The sequence below is a fragment of the Talpa occidentalis genome, unplaced genomic scaffold, assembly GCF_014898055.3.
Source record: "Talpa occidentalis isolate TD23 unplaced genomic scaffold, MPIMG_talOcc4v2.1 talOcc4.14, whole genome shotgun sequence".
NCBI lineage: Eukaryota > Metazoa > Chordata > Mammalia > Eulipotyphla > Talpidae > Talpa > Talpa occidentalis.
Window position 1 is genome coordinate 4,712,430 of NW_023601433.1, and position 21,783 is coordinate 4,734,212.

At 46.0% G+C, this 21,783-nt stretch overlaps 1 protein-coding gene across 1 annotated transcript in view; it reads right to left on the minus strand.

Moving 5' to 3' along the window:
• Positions 1–9,760, minus strand: part of AGBL1 (AGBL carboxypeptidase 1) — a 602,442-nt gene extending 592,682 nt beyond the window's left edge. Inside the window, exons 1-5 of the mRNA XM_054695456.1 lie at positions 9,748–9,760; positions 8,995–9,081; positions 6,924–7,070; positions 3,845–3,976; positions 646–739 (exon numbers count right to left, since the gene is read on the minus strand). Of these exons, the coding sequence (XP_054551431.1) occupies positions 646–739; positions 3,845–3,976; positions 6,924–7,070; positions 8,995–9,081; positions 9,748–9,760 (473 nt within the window). The remainder of the gene's footprint in view (positions 1–645; positions 740–3,844; positions 3,977–6,923; positions 7,071–8,994; positions 9,082–9,747) is intronic.
• Positions 9,761–21,783: the final 12,023 nt, after the last annotated feature.

Here is a 21,783-nt window from a genome sequence, read left to right on the forward strand (position 1 = left end):
ATAAAAATATATCTTAAAACCAGCACACAACCATGATGGACTCCCAGGCCCAGATCTCACATCAGAGATGAACCGACCGACTCTTTAGAGGACCAGAGGAGTATCGCTTCGCCCTGCAATTTCTGGCTTCTGTTTTGAGGACGAGACTCACGATGGTAGCATGGCTGTGAGCAAGAAGGTGACCCAAAGGCTTCAGGCAAAACAAAACCATGGGCTTTACTTGGAAAGATGTGAATTCAAATCCCAACTCTGCCAGTTCCTAGCTCTATGGCTTTGGGTAAGGTTCATTCCACATTTTAGCTTCCTCATCAGAAATAGAGGGTGTGAGAATGTGTCTAGCCACCTCCCTTGAAAGTTACTGATTCACTCCACTCCTGCAAGCAGGGCCGGAGAGGACAGGCTGAGCCTCATTTTCCAGTGATAAAAATATATCTTAAAACCAGCACACAACCACAATGGACTCCCATTAAAGACCCATGGTGAGGAGGGACACAAGCTGGGGTGAGGGGGAGTTGTGGCACCATATTCTACTAGTGGGAGGGCATCACTCCCCTGAACTGGAAGTACCACAAGGACATCTCGGAGCACAGCTCCATCTCTCCATCCATCACAGAGCAGGCACAATACTAAGAAAGTGCTCTGTACCTGATGATTCGGGTGCGCCTCTGGGTATAAGGGGTGATGACCTGGAAAAGCAGCTCCATCGCTCCATTAATTCCCAGCATGGCCCCCGTGGTGACTGAGAAAGACAAAAGCACAGTAGTTATTGAACCATCTGAATCAAGCTGCATTTTCAGCATTACAGAGTGAACCTGAAATGTGGCGGAGATGCATCACCTCCCTTGCCAAAGGCAACATAAAAGCAGAGAAACTCTGGTCATTTCACCCTTGGCTAGGAAGCAGACATCATCTGAAAGCACACGTGATCTCCCCTCACTATCTGCTTCTCAAAGGTGGCCCAAGACGTGAAACATGCTTTTCGTTTCGTGATGGCCTGTGCCCTTTTCCAGAGTGTTCTTTATCAGAACAGGCTAGGTAATCGCTGAAAAGACTGATCTATAAGCAGGTCTTTGGGGTCTGGTGATGACCTCAGTTCAAGCTATTTCACCACCACAGACATTATATGTGACACGTATACTCAGTTACACACGCAGGCACACACGTGTGTGCACACACACACAAACAGCCAGTATCTTACAAAACATGTGGAAGACTTATTCTGCCATTTGGAGACTTCACAATAAGGAAAAGTCACAAATGGAAGAGTTAAGGTTCAACTCCTTTGAAACTTTCAGCTGCCTCCTAAACAAGGGTGTCCTGTTTCTCATCCATTCTGGTTTCAAGTTCCCCTCCAACTCCTGGTTCTGAGATCAATTCCTGACCATGCTTCCAACATTACGATGTCAAAAAAAAAAAAAAAAAATCAGCTCTTCCTACTCAGAGGTAACTAATCTGGGAAATGGTCTTTTTTCCCAGTTGGATGGTCATAAAAGTATGCCATAGATCTGAACACTAGAAAACCAAAGGGGGAGCAGGTCAGTTCAGTGGCTTCAGAGAAATGGTCTGAATACAAGAGCTCTGAGTGTAACTCTCGTCTTCTGTGATGCCCTGGCCTCCTGGCCACATCTCCAGTACCCCATTCCCCTGGTCATGCCAAAAAAATAATGGGAGTCCACAGGGCTACAAAACAGAATCAGGTTAGCACGGGAAAATTTTTCAGTGGGAGAAAGAATGAACTATGACTCTTCTTTTTCCTCCTCTGCATTGATGTGATTCAACAGAGACCTAGGAATGCCTTGTGCTCTGGGCCAGCCCTGTTCCAGAAAGTATGAGTGGAGCAAAGGGGTCAAGGAGGAGCCATAGAAACCAGGATGGCTGATACTGGCTGGCTCCAAACTTCAGGAAAAGAAAAAAATGGAAACCTAGAGGCTCTGCAGTAGTTCAGCCCAGTAAAGTCCACCCAGCAGAGACCGAGGACTGAGGCGGATGCTGTAGCTATTATGGGATGACTTCATGGAAATGGAGGATATTCCTGGAACAGCCTCTGTGCACTGTCCCTCCTGAGCCTAGTACAGACAGTAATTGCCGAGATTAAAACTCAGGGATTTGGCATCCCTTCCTCACCATCAATCTTCTACTTCCGTTATTCTCACTCAGACCTTTTCTCTAAATTACGAAAACATGCTGGAGCAACCTCTTGGCAAATAATTTAGCAGACTCCTAAGTGTTAAGTAAAGTTAGGAGGAGACAGTTTGAAGAGCATTGATTCTAACATGGAAGACTTTAAACTTGGCGTTGAGAGAGGATGAAGTCAAGAAATCCCCACTGAGTTCTCCCTTGCTGGATACCTGCCCATGGTAAATAAACATCCCCACTGGCCATCTGAGAGCTGCTGAAGGATTCGGTGACTGTCACTGGGGTTCCAATCGGTTCCTTCTGCCTATGGAGCTGTTTACAAAGCTCTCTGGCACATTCAACAGCGGCCAACAATTCGCCAGAGAGACAGCATTCATAGGCTCTGTGTGCTAGGCTCACCTCTCATCAGGAAAGTCAACATGTAGAGAGAGGTAATCTCTAAATATCTCCTGGAACAGTTCTAAATCATGGAGTCTTGTAATACGTGGACAATACATGTGGCTTTAGAATAGGTGTCAAATGACTGCTTCTTCATGTCTACAGGCAATCCCAGCATTTTCCCAAGAACTCCAAGCTGAAGGAATTTTCCTAGATGTCTAATCTTGTATACACATACACACACCTATACATTACGAGCAACACAAGTTACCAGCGCCCCGTTTTGGTTTTTTGTTTATTTGTTTGTTTAGAGAAAGAAGAAGCTTATTGAGGAGAAAAGGAACAGAAATATAGTAGGACTCCAGGCCATGAAACCAGGCCAGGGAGGGGCAAGGAAGTCCACGCCCAGTTATTCTTTAGAAAACCCAACTACCAAGCCCACGAGCTCTGATTACTAGTGTAATTTTACAAAGAAACTGGAGTTATACATGGGGTGATGTGCCCACATCCTTGACACTTAAGAAAAGCCAAGCCCAGGTTTTCTTGGCCTCAGTTCCCGCTCTACCCTCTCAAGAACATTCCATCTAAATAATGTCACTCTCATTCGCAGGAGGGGTTCAGCAAGGTGCCATAATGTCCCTGTGCGGGAGATGGGGGTACAGAACCGAAGCTAGTGATAAGAACCATTCCCCTTGGGGGGGTCGATTTGCTGAGTTTTGGTGTTAGACCCTCAGCCCCAAGGCTTACCTGTATGGACTTAAGCAATCACTTCACTCTTCTATGCTTCCTTCTGTCTCAGTTATAAAGTGGGAAGTCTAAATGCAGGATTGTTAGGACAATAGAAATAATGCCAAGCCAAAGACAGCAAGGTGGCAATGCCCTGCACTCTGATACAGCTGGCAGGTCCCTGAGAACTATGCTGAGAAGCCCTGTGGGATAAAATATGCTCAAGTCTGTTGGGGCCAGTGGGGAACTTCCAGGACAGTAGAGAGATTCGAGACAGGAGAGCCGTCCTGACAGACACAGCACACTGTCCTGAGATGATAGGGTCTGCCCTCTCCCACGATGGGTGCTGTCACTTGGAGTCCTAACAGAGAGGCCTAGCATGTTAGAATATGTGGCTCCCGACAGAAAACAACTTCAGGAAGAAGCTCAAGAGTTCCTCCTGGAAGCAGAGATGAAGAAAGAGCCTCTTGCTCAGAAGACTCTAGAATTTGAAGCTCCTCATAGTTTAGTTATCCGGTTGGGATCACCGATGTCCAACACCCACATCTTCCTTCCAACACACCGGGTCTGGAAGCCACCCCCATGCCACCGTCACATCACTTACCACTAGAGGCGAGCACACGCAGAGCCCAGAGGCAGTGGAGGAGGTTCTGGCTGTGAGACAGGTTTTTCCGGGCCAGAATCAATGTCACATCAAGTGCTTCCAGTTCCAGTGCCTTCTGTCCAAACTTTTTATCTATGAGCACAAATAAATCCTTCTCAGTTGGGTTTCATATTAATCCTGAAGGTTAGACAACGTGTGGGTTAGAAGCTGGTTTCAAGGGAAGAGGATATTCCAAGCCAGTGAGACTTGTTGGATCTTGTTGAAAATGCTACTGAGTATGTGCCCTTTGGGGCCAGGTGGCCCAGAAGAGGTAATGCAAGGGACACAGGTGGCCCATTGTTCTTCAGGAATTATCTGAATGAAAACTTGGGGTGCTGTGGCTCATGAGCCCCTATATGTCTAGACATTTCATGTTGTCCTCACACCGGAGCCTATACTTTGGGTGGGCATCAATGTCTTCCTTTTAAGACGGTTCTAGTGCTGAGGATACTTAAGTCACCTAATGCTCAATACCACGTGTGGACTTTGATTGGGTCCTTTTTTCAACATGTTGGAGACATTTGGGGAAACTGGAGTGAGTAGAAATTATGGGTATATTGTTAATTTGGTTAAGTTTGTAATCATGGTATTGTGGTCATACAAGAAATGCACTCAAAAGTATATAGGACCAATTGCTGTGATTGTCCTTAAAATACCTGAAATAAGAATAAACAGTGAAGGAAATGTAGCAAAATGTAGACAATACTTAGAGCTAAGCAGTGGGCATACCACAGGTCATCTGTCCAGATGACAGAGAACTTTTTAATAAGAAGTAAAAACTTAGGAAAAGTACATTTTCTCCCCATATTTCTCTAAATTATTGATCCAAATAACCTGATATTTGTAGGCTAGTCAGCATTATGTTAGTAATAATTCAATAAGAATAAAATAAATATAAGGGGAAGTGTCTCTTATTCTGCATTCCTGGCTCCCTCCATTCCAGGTAACTAGGCCACCTGTCACATTTGTGTCCTTGCCAAAACTTGATCCTCAAATCATCACGTTTGCTTTTTCAGGAACACAACCACTAACCAGAGTCATCACAGGTGACGATGAGTAAAGCAGAGACTGTATCCTCAACCTGCGTTAGCACTGTCTGCCTTGGAGCCAAAGGATACCAGCAATGAGACTGTGACTAAACAGAAGCCAATGCCTTCATCAGTAAAAGGAATCCATTCACGAGCAGCCAACCTCATTCCTGACTGTTCTGGTCACTCCCTGGCAGCTGGAATTGTCAATGTCAAGGACCACCACCTCCTAATGGCAGAGACCATGATAATGGCTTCACGGTCCAGATGTTAGAAATGGCCTCCTGCTGTCTCTCTCAGCTCTCTTTTCCCTATGAAACCTACCTGACTCCTGTTTGTGGGCCCCCTGGTCCCACATGCTAAGCACCTGACATGCAACCTTGTTTCAATTCTTATAGCAACTCCAGAATTTAGTTCCGATACTTCCATTTTGCAGGTGAGATCCAATGGTTCAGAAAGTTTATGTTACTTGTCCAAGGTCAACAGTAACAAGTGTCAGGCCAGGTCTGGAACCCAGAAAGGACTTCCCAAGGGATACACCATGTCTCTCCAGTCTGCCCCCGGGGCTTATATATTACACTCTTTACTTTGCTGACTTCTTTCATTCTTCTAGCTCCAGCTCCAGTGTGACCTCACTCTGACCGTCTTAAGTAGCATCACACTTTTGTGCCCTTCAAGGGATCATCCAGTTAATTCTCATAGCCACTGTCAGCTAGTTAATTGTGTATACTCTCTGCCTTCCCACGGGAAGGTAAGCCCCATGAGAGCAGGCCCCTCATCTGTTTTGGTCATTCGAGATGTTCCCCATGCCTAAAAAGTGATCAGACCTGAGAGACATGAGCTAATACTGGCTGAACATTCAGTGAACCATCAGACCTGGGAGACATGAGCTAATACTGGCTGAACATTCAGTGAACCAGCACAGAGATACAAATATTGAAAGGATAGGGTAACCCAGGGCCACGGTGCCATGGCTGCAGCAGCTGACACCGGTCATCAAAGGCCTACCTTTCAGAGGACAGAAACGTCTCTGCTGTTACCTAGATAAGACTCTGCACACGGCTGGAGCTTAACTCTCCTGACAAGTGTGCAATGTTTGTGTGCATCCTGAGTGTCCAGGTTTTTAAACTGGAAGTTTTAGGTTTTTGGGATGCTGTTTCAGGGTCTCCCATGGAGAAAGAGAAATGAGTGGAAAGGACACTAGGCCCTTCTCATCCCTTCTACTAGGGAAGCTCCACTTCTACTTAGTGCAGTGACTTTAAATATTGCCCCCTTCACCCCCTCCAATGACCACCTGGAACCTCAGAATGCTGCCTTATTTGGAAATAGTGACTTTTCATATTTAATTACTAAAGATGAGGTCAAGTAGATTGGGGTGGCGCTAAATCTTATGACCCACATCCTTTTCAGAAGAGGAGAGGACACAAAGAAAGATGGATGGAATCCACCCTACTGGAAGATGAGGCCGAAACCGGGGTAACGTGTGTATAAGCCAAGAAGCACCAAGAGTTACTGGAAACCTCCAGAATACAGGAGAGAGAGAGAGATGGAAGACAATCTCCCTCGGCGCCTCCAGAAGGAAGGAACCCTGCCAACACTTGACTTCAGACTTTGGCCTTAGAACTGTAAGAGCCTGTTGTTTTAGGCCAGCCCATCCATGGTCATTTTCTATGGCAGTCCTGGCAAACTAATGCCCTTGTGTGATGAACTTCCATGCAAAATACTATTTTCAGGCTTGTTCCATTTGTTTAAAGTAATTGAAAACCATCTGGGAGGCTCCCTGTTCTTTTTTCTTAAGGCCCGTACCACGCGCCTGTGTCTACTCTGGGTCTGGGCCTAGCACTTCACCTTGATTCCTGACACCCACCTGTGGGGCTGCCACCAAGGTGTCCTGGGAATCTCCTGAGGCTTCCTCCCCGCCCTTCCCCACAGGGCCTCCCGAGCTGCTCTCCTAAGAACCACCCCAGAAGAACAACCCCTCCCCAGTCATCTTCGGGTCCAAGTGTGGCTACCTCGGAGGCCAACTTTGGCCAGCAGTCGGAAGAGGGGCAACAGGATGCCATAGTCGGGGGACTCCGTCCTCGCTGTGTCCACCAGGGTCCGCAGAAGGGCCTCACTTCCGCCCTTGCTGATCAGGTAGCGGATCCTGTGGTCTGTGCCTGCGGGGAAGCAGAGCCGCGCTCAGCCACGAAGCACCACCTCCTTACTGGGGGCAGAAAGCCAACTTCACAGCTAGAGAGAGTGCGAGGGTTGGCTCCTCTCATCCCAGACACTGTAAGTGTGTCATTTGTGAAGCAACTGTATTAAAGTTGAGCTATTAGGTCAGGGAGGAAGATTATGAAAGGGGGACACAGTGGAATATTCAAGAACCTGGGTGCATCCACCTGCAGAGACTGTAATGGAGCCAAGAACCCACATTTCTAATAACCTGTTGAGCTCCTCAGTTACTGAAAGTCTGTGTACTTGTGTGTGTGCTGTAAATATACACAGCAGTTTAATGTGATCACATCCTTCATAGAAGGTGGGGCCTGCATTACCCATAACAGGCATAACAGGGTGAGGATGACAGTTCATTTGGAGGAGTTTTAAGATAGTATAGTGATTTGGGGGGGCCACCATTCAGTAACAGATGAGAGGAAAATGTGGAACAACTGGAATAATTCAACAATAAACAAATGTTTAATTATTCAACAAAGGGAGTTTTGAAGAGGTTCTGGGGCTAGGAGGAAGTCTTTCCACCTAGGGACAGTTTTGAATAGACCCCCCCTTCCGACCTTGTCCAGGACAAAACCAAGGAATACATTGCAAAGGAGGGTGCCTGGGAGATCCTCTCTGCCCTCGGTGAGGTTGACCTACCTGACCAGCTGACAGGCCATCAAAAACCAAGAGGATCCTCTAGTTTTTCACTTTTTCTTTTTTTATTTATATATATATTACATCACTGTTCATTTTTAAACAATATTTGCTTCCCCCCACCTCCGCAGGTGGAGTCCCCATAGGGTTTCCTTCCCCAAGGCCCCCGTGCACCATCACCTCAGTCCCCTGTGCTCCTCCTTCCATCCCTCTGGTCCCTCTCCCTCCTCCTCCCCTGCAGGACGTCTCTGGTTTATAACTGTCTGTTTTTGTTTTGTTGTGTTGTGTTTTGTAGTTTTTCATCTTAATGAAAAGTAAAATCTTGCCAAAAAAAAGCAGTAATGGCCATCGGCCTGAGAAGGAGACTGCCAAGCGAGGGTTCACGCTAAGAGCTCCCGACACCTCAGGACAAAGTGGAGATGGCCCATCCCAGAAGACAAGTGATGGCACCTGGAGATGGTTCCTGACTCAGCCCACCACAAGGATGTCACCCTGACACCGGCAGGCAGCGCTACCAATGGGAAAACCTCCAAGCAAATGTCTCCTCCCTCCTGAAACAGCTAGCGGAGCCCCTGTGACACTGGACAGCCACTCCATTGATATGCATCTATTTAGTGCTAATGTTTTCTTTCCAGTGCAGTGTGGCTGCATGCCTGGAAGTGAATCCTGACTCAATGTCAGCCTGCATAAGAAGTCACTGTCTCCAGGACCCTCCTGTGGAGACAGCTGTCCCCCAGTTCACTGAGCCGATTCCAAAGGAATCAGCTCTTGGCATCTTGCCTCTGAAAGCTTCCTGGCATACCCCGCTGCTGGGTCCAGCTCCTGCTCACAGCCCTGTCTCCACCAACATGTGTAAGAGCACTGCCAGTATTGGCTCCCTAGATGAGCCACAAGGGAGAGGAGCAGAGTGGGGACAGTGGGAGATCCCAGCCCCATCCAGGAGATGGCAGAGGGTCACCACCCGAGGTGGATGGTTCCTCTGTGGTATAGTCACAGGGACCTTGGAGTATCTATGTGACCCCAAACTCCAACATCTGGGTCACTGTAGAGTGGTTGACAAAACTAAAGAGCCCCAGGATCCCGTTAACCTCGGAGATAAAAGACAAGCTGGTAAATTGGTCTCTTCTAGAAAACTTGAGCTGAACAAACCCCCCAGGCCATAGAGCTTCCAGGGCGAGACCACAGCCCACAGGACCCCAGATATGAGGGGGGAGGTCACGGCTTACTCACCAACAGAAAGCAGATCTCCGAGGACCTGGAGTATGGTGAGAATGGACTCCCTGTCAGAGGAGCTCTGAAAGGAAACACAGCAGCCATCTTTGAGACAGAGCACAAGACGAGGGAGGCATGTGGTAGGGGTTGTGCTTCCTCCAAGAAAAACATGTGTCGCCACTGAAGGATAGTGCCTATGAGGGGCTCCCTGAGATCAGCGTCCCGGGGGCTCCACCTCCATGTTTTTCCTTCAGGACCCCTCTCTGGGGGCACATCGTGTGGTAACACCAGAGAGACAGGCAAAGGAATAAACACGGATAATTTGCACAGAAATAGGCGGGGGGGGGGGGGCTCTGTGGGCCAAGGTGGCACAGTTCTCAGCTACCAGCAGGCTCGAATTATTTTTAAATGAAGGACAGAGGGCACAAACAGAAATTCACTCAGATGTCTGGTGGAAAGGCTTCCTTGACTAATGAGGAATTTTGTCTGCTCAGGAGAAGCCTAGCGAGACCCCAAAACTCATCACACAGATGCTCTGTGGAGCCTTCATGATGCTCGATTCCTCCGGAGGCTCCGAGAGGCAAATCCCCTGAGTTTTGCCCATAGAAGGAATCACCCAGACCAGTTCCCAAAAATCAGTCCAGTGGGCTTTTCACTGAAATAATCTATTTTATTTCAGTTATGTTATTCAAGGCAAAGTTTTTATCTTCCCACTCGGAAGAATGATGTTCCTCATCTGCTTCAAAGATCTTTTAACTCTCCATTACGTACAGGCTAAAGTCATAGTTCGTTAATGGGATTTCCAAAGCTCTTTGTGATCTTGTCCTGCTTATCTCTCCAGCTCCATTAGTCATTACAACACCCCTGCCCAAAATAGATGCTTCAAGAACACCAAACTCCCAATAACTTCCTGCTCAAACCAGGTCATTTCGTGTCTTCCTGAAGCCCAGTCAATGCCAGTGTCTCCTTCAAGGGCACTCAGCTCCCATCAGATTCCCAATCCCACCCACAAGTTGCCTTGGTGTCTCTCTTGTGCTCACACCACTCTGGCCTCAGGTCTGACAGAGCAATTACATGTGCTACTGGCTTCTGGTGCCACCTTGCGCCCACCCCGGCCCCACTGGTTATGAAAATCTTTGAAGAAGGTTCCACGTTTTGTGTGTTTCTGTCTCCCCAGCACTTGGAATCATTCACACATCAACACCCCAACCAGGACCAGGATGAGGGAGACGCAAGCGAGGCACTGGTCTTGGGCACAAAACTTAAAGGGGTCTCTAAATGTAATCATCAAGATCAGTATTATTTGCATGCTATATTTTACAAACCAAAATTAATGCCCCAAAATCTATGATAAACAAAAACACCAACAGTTAACTCGAACTCTTGTTCCCGGTGGAACGAGATGTCTTGGGGAGTCTCTGAGCACCTGATAGCTATACTCATCGAGGACAAAGGCTGGGCTTCTCTGCTCAAGCTTTGACCTAACAAGGGTGGTCCAGCATGCACTTCACTGATGCCGCCCATCACAGCTGCACTGACATTAACTGAAGGCACCATCATTTGAGTCCCCAAGTCCATGGCCCCCTCCGTAAAGTGTCAGCTGTGTGTGAGAACACTGTCAGCACCTGACCCTCCTTAGTCTCTCAAAACTGGGGGGTAGGAACCAAGGAGCAGTGATGGAATTGATGAGTCATTCCGGGGAGTCTGTAGGACTCTAGCCCTTTGAACGTGAGCCCAAAAAGGCTGACAGCAGAGAACAAGTCCCGGAAGAGTGTTTCTGACGTTTCTGGACCCACCTCCAGCACAAGCCCATGACTGCCCTTCTTTCTGAGAGAGAGGGAGGGAGATGAAGTATAAAAGCAAGACTGTGCAAATCTGGTGCAATGAGTAAGATGCCGGATTCGTAGTTAATTATGAATAATTAGCCAGAGAAAGGGAAATAAGAGAGGAAATGGAGAGATGAGAAAAGAGAGGAAACAGAAAAAGAGAAAACTAATAAAGTAGAAATGGATTGAAGAGGAATAAAAGATCCAGATTTAATTTCCTTTCATTCAATTATTCATGCATTCATCCCACAACTGTTCAGTGGAAATCAGCTTTGTCCCAGTCAGTGCGCCAGACAGAGAACACACAAATCGATAGTGACACAACCTGCCTTCCTGGGGCCCCAGGCCTGGCCGAGGGCAAGATCTGGGTGACAAGACCACGACAAAGGCAGCTTCACACTGGGAGAGTCCAGGGAAGGCGCATTTAACCTGCTAGTCCGTGATGGTGGATCTGAAGAAAGTGTCATGGCCGCGCGGCCGGGTGTGCTGACAAAGCAGGGTGACATGGTAGTTTCTGTGGAATCACCTGCTTTGTTACAATGCCCACTATTGTTCCCCAAAGAAGCATCATTGTACACCCTTCTGCTGGCCCTGCTGGCAGGGTGGCTACGGGCTGGCCAGAGGGCAGGCCTGGACCCCACCCCGCAATTGGCTTGACCTGGGCTCACATCTTGGCTGCACTCACAGCAGCTCACCCATGGCTGCTTCCAAGAAAGTCCTGTTTGTCCCAAGGTTGGGGGTGCATCGAGCTCTCCCTGTCCAGGGAACGACCCACAGTTCATCCTCTGCAGAGTGGTTTTCTCCTTCCATGTCATTGACTCAGAGGTGAGTAGAAGCCCGGATTTGGATAAGAAACCCTGAGTCAGTCAGGAGATACTGGAAAAGATTTTTTTCCCCAGGATTAAAAAAGAAAAAGCATCTGAAGTAAAAAAAGTAGAAAAGCTCTCTTTCCTGTTTGTGCGCACCGCTATCCGAGGAGAGATCTTGGGCCGCAGGTGATATTGTGAAGCCACCAGGACAACTCTGCGGAACCACCTGCTAGTGGGTTCTCAGATAAGTGAAATAATGAAGCTGCTCGCTGTCGAAAGACACTTGTAGTCGGGAGGGTTGTTGCTGAATTCCGATGTGACAGAGAGAAGGAAAATGTGCACTTCCACGTGCCCTCTGCCCAAGCGCCACAGTCTGATTAGATAGGAAAGAAGCTGACTTCACACACACATGCCCAGGCCAGCCCTCCTGCCATCCACAGGCACCCCAGAGACAGCCGGCCATGGCTCTGGCCTCCCATGCCCTCGCTGCCGCAGCCAGCACGCAGCCACACAATTTCGTTTCGTGTTTTTTTTTTTTAAAGATCTATTTACTAATGCATATAAGAACTGGGGTGTAAGCCAGAGGGGTGGGGGTGAGAGGATTCACCAGAGAGAGTAAGGGGCAGAACAGGTAGATCTACTGAAAAACACTGCTGAGGGGAGCAGCAGGCAAGACAGGAGAGGTCTGTTGCACCATGTGGGTGGCTCCCTGGTCGGGGATCGAACTTGTGCTGTAGAGGCTGCCATAGCTTGATAGCACTGTCTTTAACCCCTGCACCACTAGGGAGGCCCCCGTTTCATTTTTTTTTTTTTAATAAAAATCGTAACTATCAGCAGAGAGAAAAAATATTCCACAGAGTCTTAACTGGCATTAACTTATGCACTGCTATGTTTACTGATAAATATTTTACACTATTTGAAAGAAGAACACAACCGTGAACTCACCCACAGTAATAATAAATGAGCAATTAAATAAGTCAAGATGGGCTGTGCCTCAATTTTCCTTTAACTGTCCCTTTAAATGAATCATTGAGTTATTCCCCACTGTTTAAGACTTTCCTATAAAAAATGGATCTGCCAAGCTTTCAGGGAGCGGCAGGCACTTGCAAGAACAAACCGTGTCTGTCACGTCTGCGGGGTTTGAACTGCAATTTTCTCGAATACTGTTTCCAGTTTATTGCTGTCTTGCTCTGAAACCTGCTATGTCTCCCCGATGCCTTCCTCCTCCTGCCTCTTCATTATGGTGTGGGAATAAGACCCTTCACCTCACTCGGCCTTTGGAGGTGCCTCTCCAGCCACTCCCTTACCCCAGCGCAGACAAGCCACATGGAGACCCAGCCACCACGCCCAAGCCCATGGTGGGCGCCTGCGCCTCCCAGCTTCACTCATGTTACTGCCCCTGCTCGGGTATTACTGCTCCTCCTTCTTCCTTAGGCCATGAGACCTGATATTTCACTTCCCAGCCCAAGTTCCCTTTCTGTATAGTCCAGGAGTCTCTGTAAGGATGTTTTGGTCAATGACTGATCACGGGCACAGTGGGGGTGAAAACAGGCAGTTTGTGTGTCCTGATTGTGCAGGCCTAGCCTGTGCAGATTTGTGTGATTACATGCTACGATGCTCACACAAGGACAAACTCTCCCAACAGTGCATTTCTCGGAAGAGTCTCTCGTCATTAGGTAACACATGACTGTATAGTTTTCCCAGGAACCTTTACCCAAAACTGCCACCTACCGGCACACACTGGGCACTGCACAACTCCAGGGGGTGCCATTCACAGGATTATGATATGCTTGCTGCCCCTGAAGTTGCCACACGGTAGCCTGCCTTTCCAAGAATAGAACTGCTGGCTCTGATTTGCTTTCTCACCACCCACTTTGCACCCATCTTCACTGGGATTCTTCCTAGATCGTGGGTTTTTTATTTACTCCCCTGTTGGGGTTGTCTATTACAGGGTAACAAACTACCCAAAACGTAATAACTTAACAACAACAACAACACACACATATAACATATATCTTGGGTTTTTTTAAAAAAGATTTGGTTTTATTTATTTATGCATACAAGAACTGGGGTGCAGGCCAGCGGGCGGTGAGAGGATTCACTAGAGACAGAGTGGGGAGCAGAACAGGTGGATTTACTGAAATACACTGCTGAGGGAAGCAGCGACAGGAAGAGTCTGCCACACCATGTGGGTCAGCTCCCTGGCAGGGATCAAACTCATGCCGCAGTGGCTGGCAATAGCTTGATAGGGTTGAGACTAACCCCTGTGCCACCAGGGAGGAGGCCCCATATTATACATATCTTGGGGTATGGGGCTTGACTGGTAAATTCTTCTGCTTTCCATGGTATCTCCTGAGGTCACTAGGGGAAGCTCGGCTGGCAGGTGGGCTGGCTGGTCTGGTGATTTCATTCATGTCTGACAGGTGGGCAGGGAGGGCTAAAGGCTGAATTCCCGTGGGCTTCTCTTCAGGGTACGTGCATGTGGCCTCCTGAACATGAACTCCTAGGCATCTGGGCTTCTTCCACGGAAACCAGTGTCCCAGACACCAAGGAGAATACGCACTCCAAGAGAATGGGTGGGTGACCCCTTGGACTTACCGTCAAAGTCAAACCCAACCTCTGCTGCATTCTTCTGCTCAAACAAGTCACTGATACAACATTCAAGGAATGGGAGTTAGGCTCCACCTCTCAATCAGAAGAAGACAAAGAATTTGCAACCATGTTTAACCTTCCTTATTCCCTTTAGACTGTGAGCTCCCCTAGAGAAACCCCCCTTGATAGCCCCCCAGGATGCAAAGTCCTAACACGAAATCTCACACAGAGTAGGCACCCAGTAACCCACGGAATGGGATGGAAGGGAAGCAATGCAATAGAAACTTAATGTGCAATTTGCAGGAGACTTGCTATCCTATTCTCTTTAAAAACAGGATTTACCTTAAAGAATGCTCCAGCAAATGTATTGTTACAGAAGTTTGCAAAGGGCACAGTTCAATTTTTCCATCAATCCAGCAACTTAACAAGCAAATATGAAATGCCTATTGGGTGCCAAGAACCGTGTGAATGAATTGGGGACACAAATGTCAACACTGGTTTGAAGTGGAGGAGAAGACTGTGCCCTCTCCCCAATTTTCTCAAGTACAGGCCCAATTTTCCTTGACAGGGGATAAAACAGTCCATCCCATCCTATTTTGTATAATTTCCCAGATATCACAGAAATAGAATGCTTACTCTTCCCACAGATTGAAAGAACAAGCCCATGAAATTTTAATGCTTGGTCTCTGAAGAATGAGACAGAATCTCATCCAAACTCATGAGCCAAGAGCATGGACACAGCTCATAGCTCAAGAAAACCATATTGCCAAAAATAAATCTGTGCTTCCAGTCATGCAGCCTGAATCCTCACTAGAGATGGTCAATCGCTTAAATAAAAGACGTTATTAAATTTGGAGTTGGTAATGAATGATGGAAAATGGTGATAATCCCAAAAACGGCGACCAGCAGCTCTCTGGCCTCACACAAGAGGAAACCAGAAGGAGCTGCCTCATTGGAATGGAGCTGAGGTGGAGAGGAAACATCCTGTCGAGGGCGAAATGGATTCAAAAGAGGGAGGTGTTTTTAAGGGTATGGGCTGAAATATCGATGAGTGAAGTTTATTTCAGTATGGTGGAGGCTGGGGCAGAACGAGTGATGGTGAGACCAATACAAAAGAAGTTTGCCATCGTTCTGGAAGCTGGGTGATGAGCAACGTGGTTTTACCACAAAATGTTGAAAATAAAAATGGTATGTAATGTTTTCTAACTAGAGTGCCTTAGATGGGACCTTAAGAATGAACAGTTCCACTAGGATTTTTTCCCCTGAGTCCCTGGGCCCTGGAATTTGATAAATACCCCTGATCACATATGGGATCTTAATAGTTAGGAGAACAGTGGTCCCCCTCCCAGCTAAAGATGTCCAAGGTCCAGCATGAGGTAAGGAGTGGATGTGGCCCATGGACACGCATTTAGCAGATTATGTTGCATTCTTACCGTATACCAGTCACCATGCTAGTGCCAGGAACACCATGGGGGCATAGATATGCCTAGTCCCTGTCCTCATGGAGCCTCCAGCCATCTAGTCTCTAAAGAGTCCCCCAACATAACGCAGAATTACAACTGGGGGTACGTGCCAGGTAACTCTGCCATGTGACCAGATGGTAGGGTCAGAAAAGGATTGCCTTAAGAAGTAACACTTAAGCTTCAATCTGAGGGATGAGCAAGGGTTAAGCAAGAGGAAATGGAGGGAAGATGTTTGGACAGCATAGAGTAATGGAGGGTGAGGCCCCTGTGCTGTGGCTGGTAGAGCGTGGCGATGCTGAGGAACAGAAAGGAGGCCAATGATGCTGGGGCAGCAAAGAGGAGGGAGGGCTAGAGGTTAAAAGCATGTACTTCTGACTCAGGAAGACCTCGGTTACCATAACCTCTGTGGGCCACAATTTCCTCACCCACATTATTGGACTAATAACTGTGATTCGCTCATGGGTACAATTGCGTCAGACATGACCTGATGGATGTCAGACCTAGTAGGTCACAATAAATGCTCCGTGAGCTGTTGTCTCAGTAACTATGCACCATGGTCATGCCTAGCCAAAGGTGAACCTCTAAAAATAAATCTGAAGAACATTTGGGATACATGCCCCTGGATCAATTTTCTACCCAGATCACAATGTTCTCCATTTAGCAGAATGCACTTAAGGAAAGAGGGAAAATAAACAAAACATATGAAAAGGGTGGTGTCGTCTGGGCAGAAACAATTGAGAATCCTGGGCTTTGCCAGCCCCCGGAGTGCCACTCAAAATAATGAGAGCAATCAACAGCATCACATCCCTGAAAGATTCTGATTTCTTTCAAATGAGGCTCATTGGAAAACAGAATTCTACGAAGACTGCGAAGTCTCTGCTAAGCAGTTGACAAATTGCTGCACAAAACCTGCAGGTTAGAATTAAGGATTACTGAAAAGAAGCACCAAACAGTTTTTAGCTTTTCTGAATGGATTCTAAACACAGCAAGTAAATAACACTTCCAGGTGCCTGCCACCCAAGACGGCTCCAACATCGAGCAAGTGAGCTATTGCCTTCCTGTTCAACCTGCAGCTGCCACTCAATCCTGAATCCTCTCTGAATCCATCAATTTCCAAGACATACATGAAAGATTAAAAACACCCAGGACAGGGAGGCTCAGCCCCACTGCCACCAGGCCACTGAGCCAACTAATTTCCAACGAGAAGATGGCCTTTCCCGTGCTAAAACTCAGCTAACCCCCATTTGGAAGCCACTCAAGTCTGACTGCTGTCCACTTCCATGACCCCTGTTATATCTCATGGCCTTGCTCCATCACTTGGGTACTGTCTACACTAGAGGTAATAAGGTATCTTTCCATCTTACCCACTCTCTCTAACCTCCATTCTGCCATCTGCTCAAAAGAATCCATCCATGAATTTGTTGATACCAAGGCTTCTCAACCTTGATATTGGGGGGCAGATAAGTATTGGTCGAGGTGATGTAAGGATGCTGCCCCATCCATTGTAGGATGTTTAGCCATATCCCTGGTTCCTCCCTGATAACCGCATGTAGCACAAACATCCCATCCCAGCTAGGACAAGCGAAAGTATCCACAGCCATTGCCAAATGCAAATTTGGCTGTGGGAAGAGCCACCATCCTGATGCATTAGTGACTGATGCCTGGATATGAGATGACTCAAGCAGTCAAAGTCTGCTTGGTTTCAGCAATCAGTGAAAGTCAAGTCAGAGAGATATTTTGGGGGCTGAGATCCTTTTGATCATCCCACAAATGACTTCTCCCAGACAACTGCCTACTTTCCACTGTCACTCAGAGTCAGCACTAGATTTATGGATCAAACACATGTTCAACCAGAGAGAGCGAAAGAGAGTATTACATGACACACTAGGGGGGTCCAGCGAATTTGATTCTATACTTATATCTGACACCTACTCAACTACTTTGAAATAAATCAACAACCAAGACTTAAGTTAGGGGTGTGGCTTTGGTCTAGCAATAGGTATTACATCTAAATTTGAATGATTAAGACTCCTCCCTCCCTCTATAATGACTGGGTCTGTAATCTTGAAGGAGAGAATCTAGCACATTCTGGAAGAGAAAGGACTAAGGTTTCCTCTTTGTTCTATTTCCAATATTCACCCCGATTTGCCCATATTTGGATCAGTTATTCTAACAGAGTTAATGGGATCAGAAGGGAGTATTGCAGGCTACTCCACAGCTAGGAACCAGGTGTAAACAAGTTGGTGAGGTTTCAGTCCTCACGAATTTCTCAGTATAGGAGGTGTTTACTTATCCAAGTTTTGGTGATGGTAAGATTAGAAAATATAATTGCTATATGTTCCAATTCCCTTCATTCTGCTACGTAAGTATAAACTGCTTCCTCAGCTCTAGTAAATGAGCTCTTTTGTCTCAGAGAGAGATCAGGAAAGAACATATGGATGAGTCAGCATAGCTTATATGGAAACTTCCTGCTTCCAACACTACAAGGGTGGACTCTGGGAGCAGTTGGGGAGAGGAGCAGGGATTGATTCTCTGCTCCTGGGTATCCATCATGCTCCCAAGCTACTCAGAGGAAAAAAAAATTATAGAACCAGGACACACACTTTGTACTTGACTCCAGAATTCAAACTTTTACCATTACATGAAATTAATAGGTAAATAGATAAGCTGGTTTATAAGGTGTATGGTTAGTTAAGATAATTTTACCTCATATAACAAATAATCCAAGAACATATGAATGACCCAATTGCATAGTTTATTTTTTTATTCATATAAAGTCCAAAAGAGATATTATTGATTACTGGGCAGGGAGTCTACCAGTGGTGATTCAGGAGCATGGGTTCCTGCTATTTTATGGCTCTCCAAGGTCACCAGAAACCAACAGAAATCAGAAGCAGAGCTCTTCTGGGAGGATTTCATGGGTCAGGCCAGAAGTGGCATAAATCATTTCCAATCTCATTCCATTGGTTAGAACCCAGTCACATGCTCACCCACAATACAAGGAGGATAAAATAGCCCAGGTGTCATGTTAAAAGAGGAGCTGGTTTTGGTAGATGGCTATTTGGACTCTGACATAGTATAGTCTTCTCATCTTCCACTTAGGACTGCCCATGATTGCCCACCATGCCCTTGGCTGGCTTCCTTCTGAAGGATGCTCTTCTGCCCCTGGGGTCATCCTCCATTATGTCTAGACTCATCAAACAATTGGCCAAAGTTAGTTAAATCAGGAGACACTAGATTTTCCTTCCTACCATATAAGGCAACTTCCCAAATTCTTATTTCCTGTATATGGACCCCCCTCATTCATGAATGATTGATGCTAGTGTTCATTATACCTTTCAGGAGGAACCAATCATTCAACCTCAATAATCACAATATTGTATGTAAATAAAAAACTCAAACAGTAACAAAGAATCAATTATCACACATTCTTTGGTCAAGGTTGAAAACACAGAAACCTTACCTTTTAGGGGAAGTCACTTCACACAATATAGTCATCAACAGCTAAAATCAAAGCTATCAAGTATCGGATGTTAAGACTCCTGCAGCTCTTCCTTTGTTTTAAGACCAAATTGTTGGTAAGCACCTCAGAAACATAGGCAGTACCCAGCAAAAGTTTCTATGAAAATATGAAGAGACATTACTCATCCTATTGCTCTTCATCTTCTGAGATGAATCAGAAGAATTTCAAGCCTACCCCAGCATGTTGGACCAATGGCTATACCACACACCTGAGAAACATTCACCATGATTCCCATCCTGTAATTCTCACCTTCAAAGCAAAATGCTTCCAACCAAATTTATCCAGTAATCTGAACGCTATGTGGTCAGCTGCAAAGGGAATTTGTTACAAGATTTGTTATATCAAGTACAACCACAATACAACAGTGAGACAGAAAACAGTTGGGAAAAATCTTGTCCTTCTGCTCCTGTTCATTTTTCCAAATTTTCTAAAACTTCAGTTTCATGTCATCCAAAGACTAGAGTTACTGAATAACATATTTTTCATCTGTGTCTCTATTACAGTTCCTATTGATTCCTTCTTTAGTGAACGAAGGTGTTCAAAATTTAGTCATCACTAGAAACATGTACGTGTAAGAGAACTTTGCAAACTATTCTCCCAGAGAATTCTCATCCCTCACCAATAGCAACTTTCAGGCACTGTCAAATCCACATAGACTCTGCCATCTATTTATAAACATCATGGGTCCATCTTTGGAAATGTGAACATCCCACACTAGAACCACTATGACAGATGTCACCAAAGAGCTCTACCCGGGGACACTGTCCCAACTTGAAATACATTCCTCTTGGCTATTGATAATTTCACACTAGGTCTTTCAAGTACTCAGACTATGTTTCATGAAGTAAAGGGAGCGGGTAAGAGTGTTAGTGAATACAAACTGATGATGCTTTGTCTTTTTCATAGTTCATGCCCAAGAAAGAGAAGATTCCAGAAAATCAATGTCAGCAAGTTGGGCTATAAAACTGATGAGAATTGAGAGGTTAAATAAATTGGGAGCCATAATAGAAAAAAGGAGCTTCAAAGGACGGAGGCGGTATTTTCACTGTGGATCAGGGCTTTAAGGGTCAGAGATTATAATGAGACAGTGGGAGATAAATAGTCTATTAAAAGGTTCAGCAAGCAAGCCCTGAGATTTTGGCAATTAGCCAGTGAAGTCACAATTTTAATAGTTCACAAAAGTGTCTGCAGCTGTATGGTTTCACATAACCCATAAAGAAGACATTGCACGACCCTCTTCTATCAGCCAGGGCTGAATTCCAAAAACTAAGGAGACACTCAATAAGCTCTTACTAAATACTCCCACTTCAGGAGCACAAATTTGTTTTAATTCCCCTCTCTGGAACCAACTTTATGCTGAATAATCAAGTAAAGGTCATGGAGATGGAAGTTCCACTTGACTATGATTCTTTCATCGAATCTCAGACACACGGCGTGACACCAAATCTCAGAGACCACTGGCCCCTACGTACGTCAAAGAGGAACCAAATGAAAATTACTGGTTGAAAGTCACCAAAGTGCAGCCGTGAAGAACCCTGGCTTCCAGCGCAAGCAGTGACCGACAGAGGCTCACTTAGCTATCCTTCTATTCGTCTATCCAGTCAATTATTCATGAAAATTATTTGATACTCATTAACACATAAAGTTAGGGATGGGGGGGCTCACAGGATGCTGCTAGCATGGATGATCCAATCCAGCTGCAAAATAATCCCAAAAAATTCAAAAATATAGACAATCAAGTGCAAATTGAATTTATCATATGAGAACAGTTCCTGGGAGTTTAAAGAGAGGTATAAGAGGGCAGGGAGATCTAGTAGTGAAAAGCTTCCTATGGAAATGAAATTAAAGTGATGGGCAGGGAGGAAGTGGAAAGTTCTTTCCAAAGAGAGGCAAGAGTTACTTTAGCCACAGCTGTCCCAACTTCAGGGTGGAACCCGCCTCTAAAATCGAATGAATTATTTCTGACACTGTCTTAAGATCTAGCTCCCATCTTCTTGAAGAAGGTCAGACAATCATGTAAATAAATCACCAGATTGAGGGTGGTTGAACTGCACACTCCTTTCTCTCCAGGGGTGTAGTTGGCTAGGTGAGCAAAACAGAGCCGGGAATTAGAGGTGCTGCAAAGGCATCCTCTCACTTTAGAGGGATGTTTGGCAAGTTATTCCAAAGCCCCACTCATCTCTGCGCAGACTATAGCCTACATTTTAACATCATCCATTCTGCCCACTTGCCAAGGGTAATCATAATCGAGCCGTGCCCTGGCAGACGGTTGGGGTGACTTCATGCATGAGTAGGCTGCAGTGTCTCCTCTGGGGCTTCCAGTCTCCCCGGTCAAGAGTAGAGTCATTGATGGTGACCGCTCAAACCTTTTACTCCTAAGAAATACAGCCCAAAAGGCTGGTGGTTGAGCCATAAATTGGGAGTGTAGACATCCTTTCTAAGGAACATACTAATTTCCCTAAAAGAAGCTGATAGGTCAGTATGAGCGCCATGGACAAACCCCACTCGTGAAATGGAAGAGAAAGTTTCACAGAAAAAAAATCTTTGAAAATGTTAATAAACATCCTAATTTATAATAAGCATAGATTGGCAAA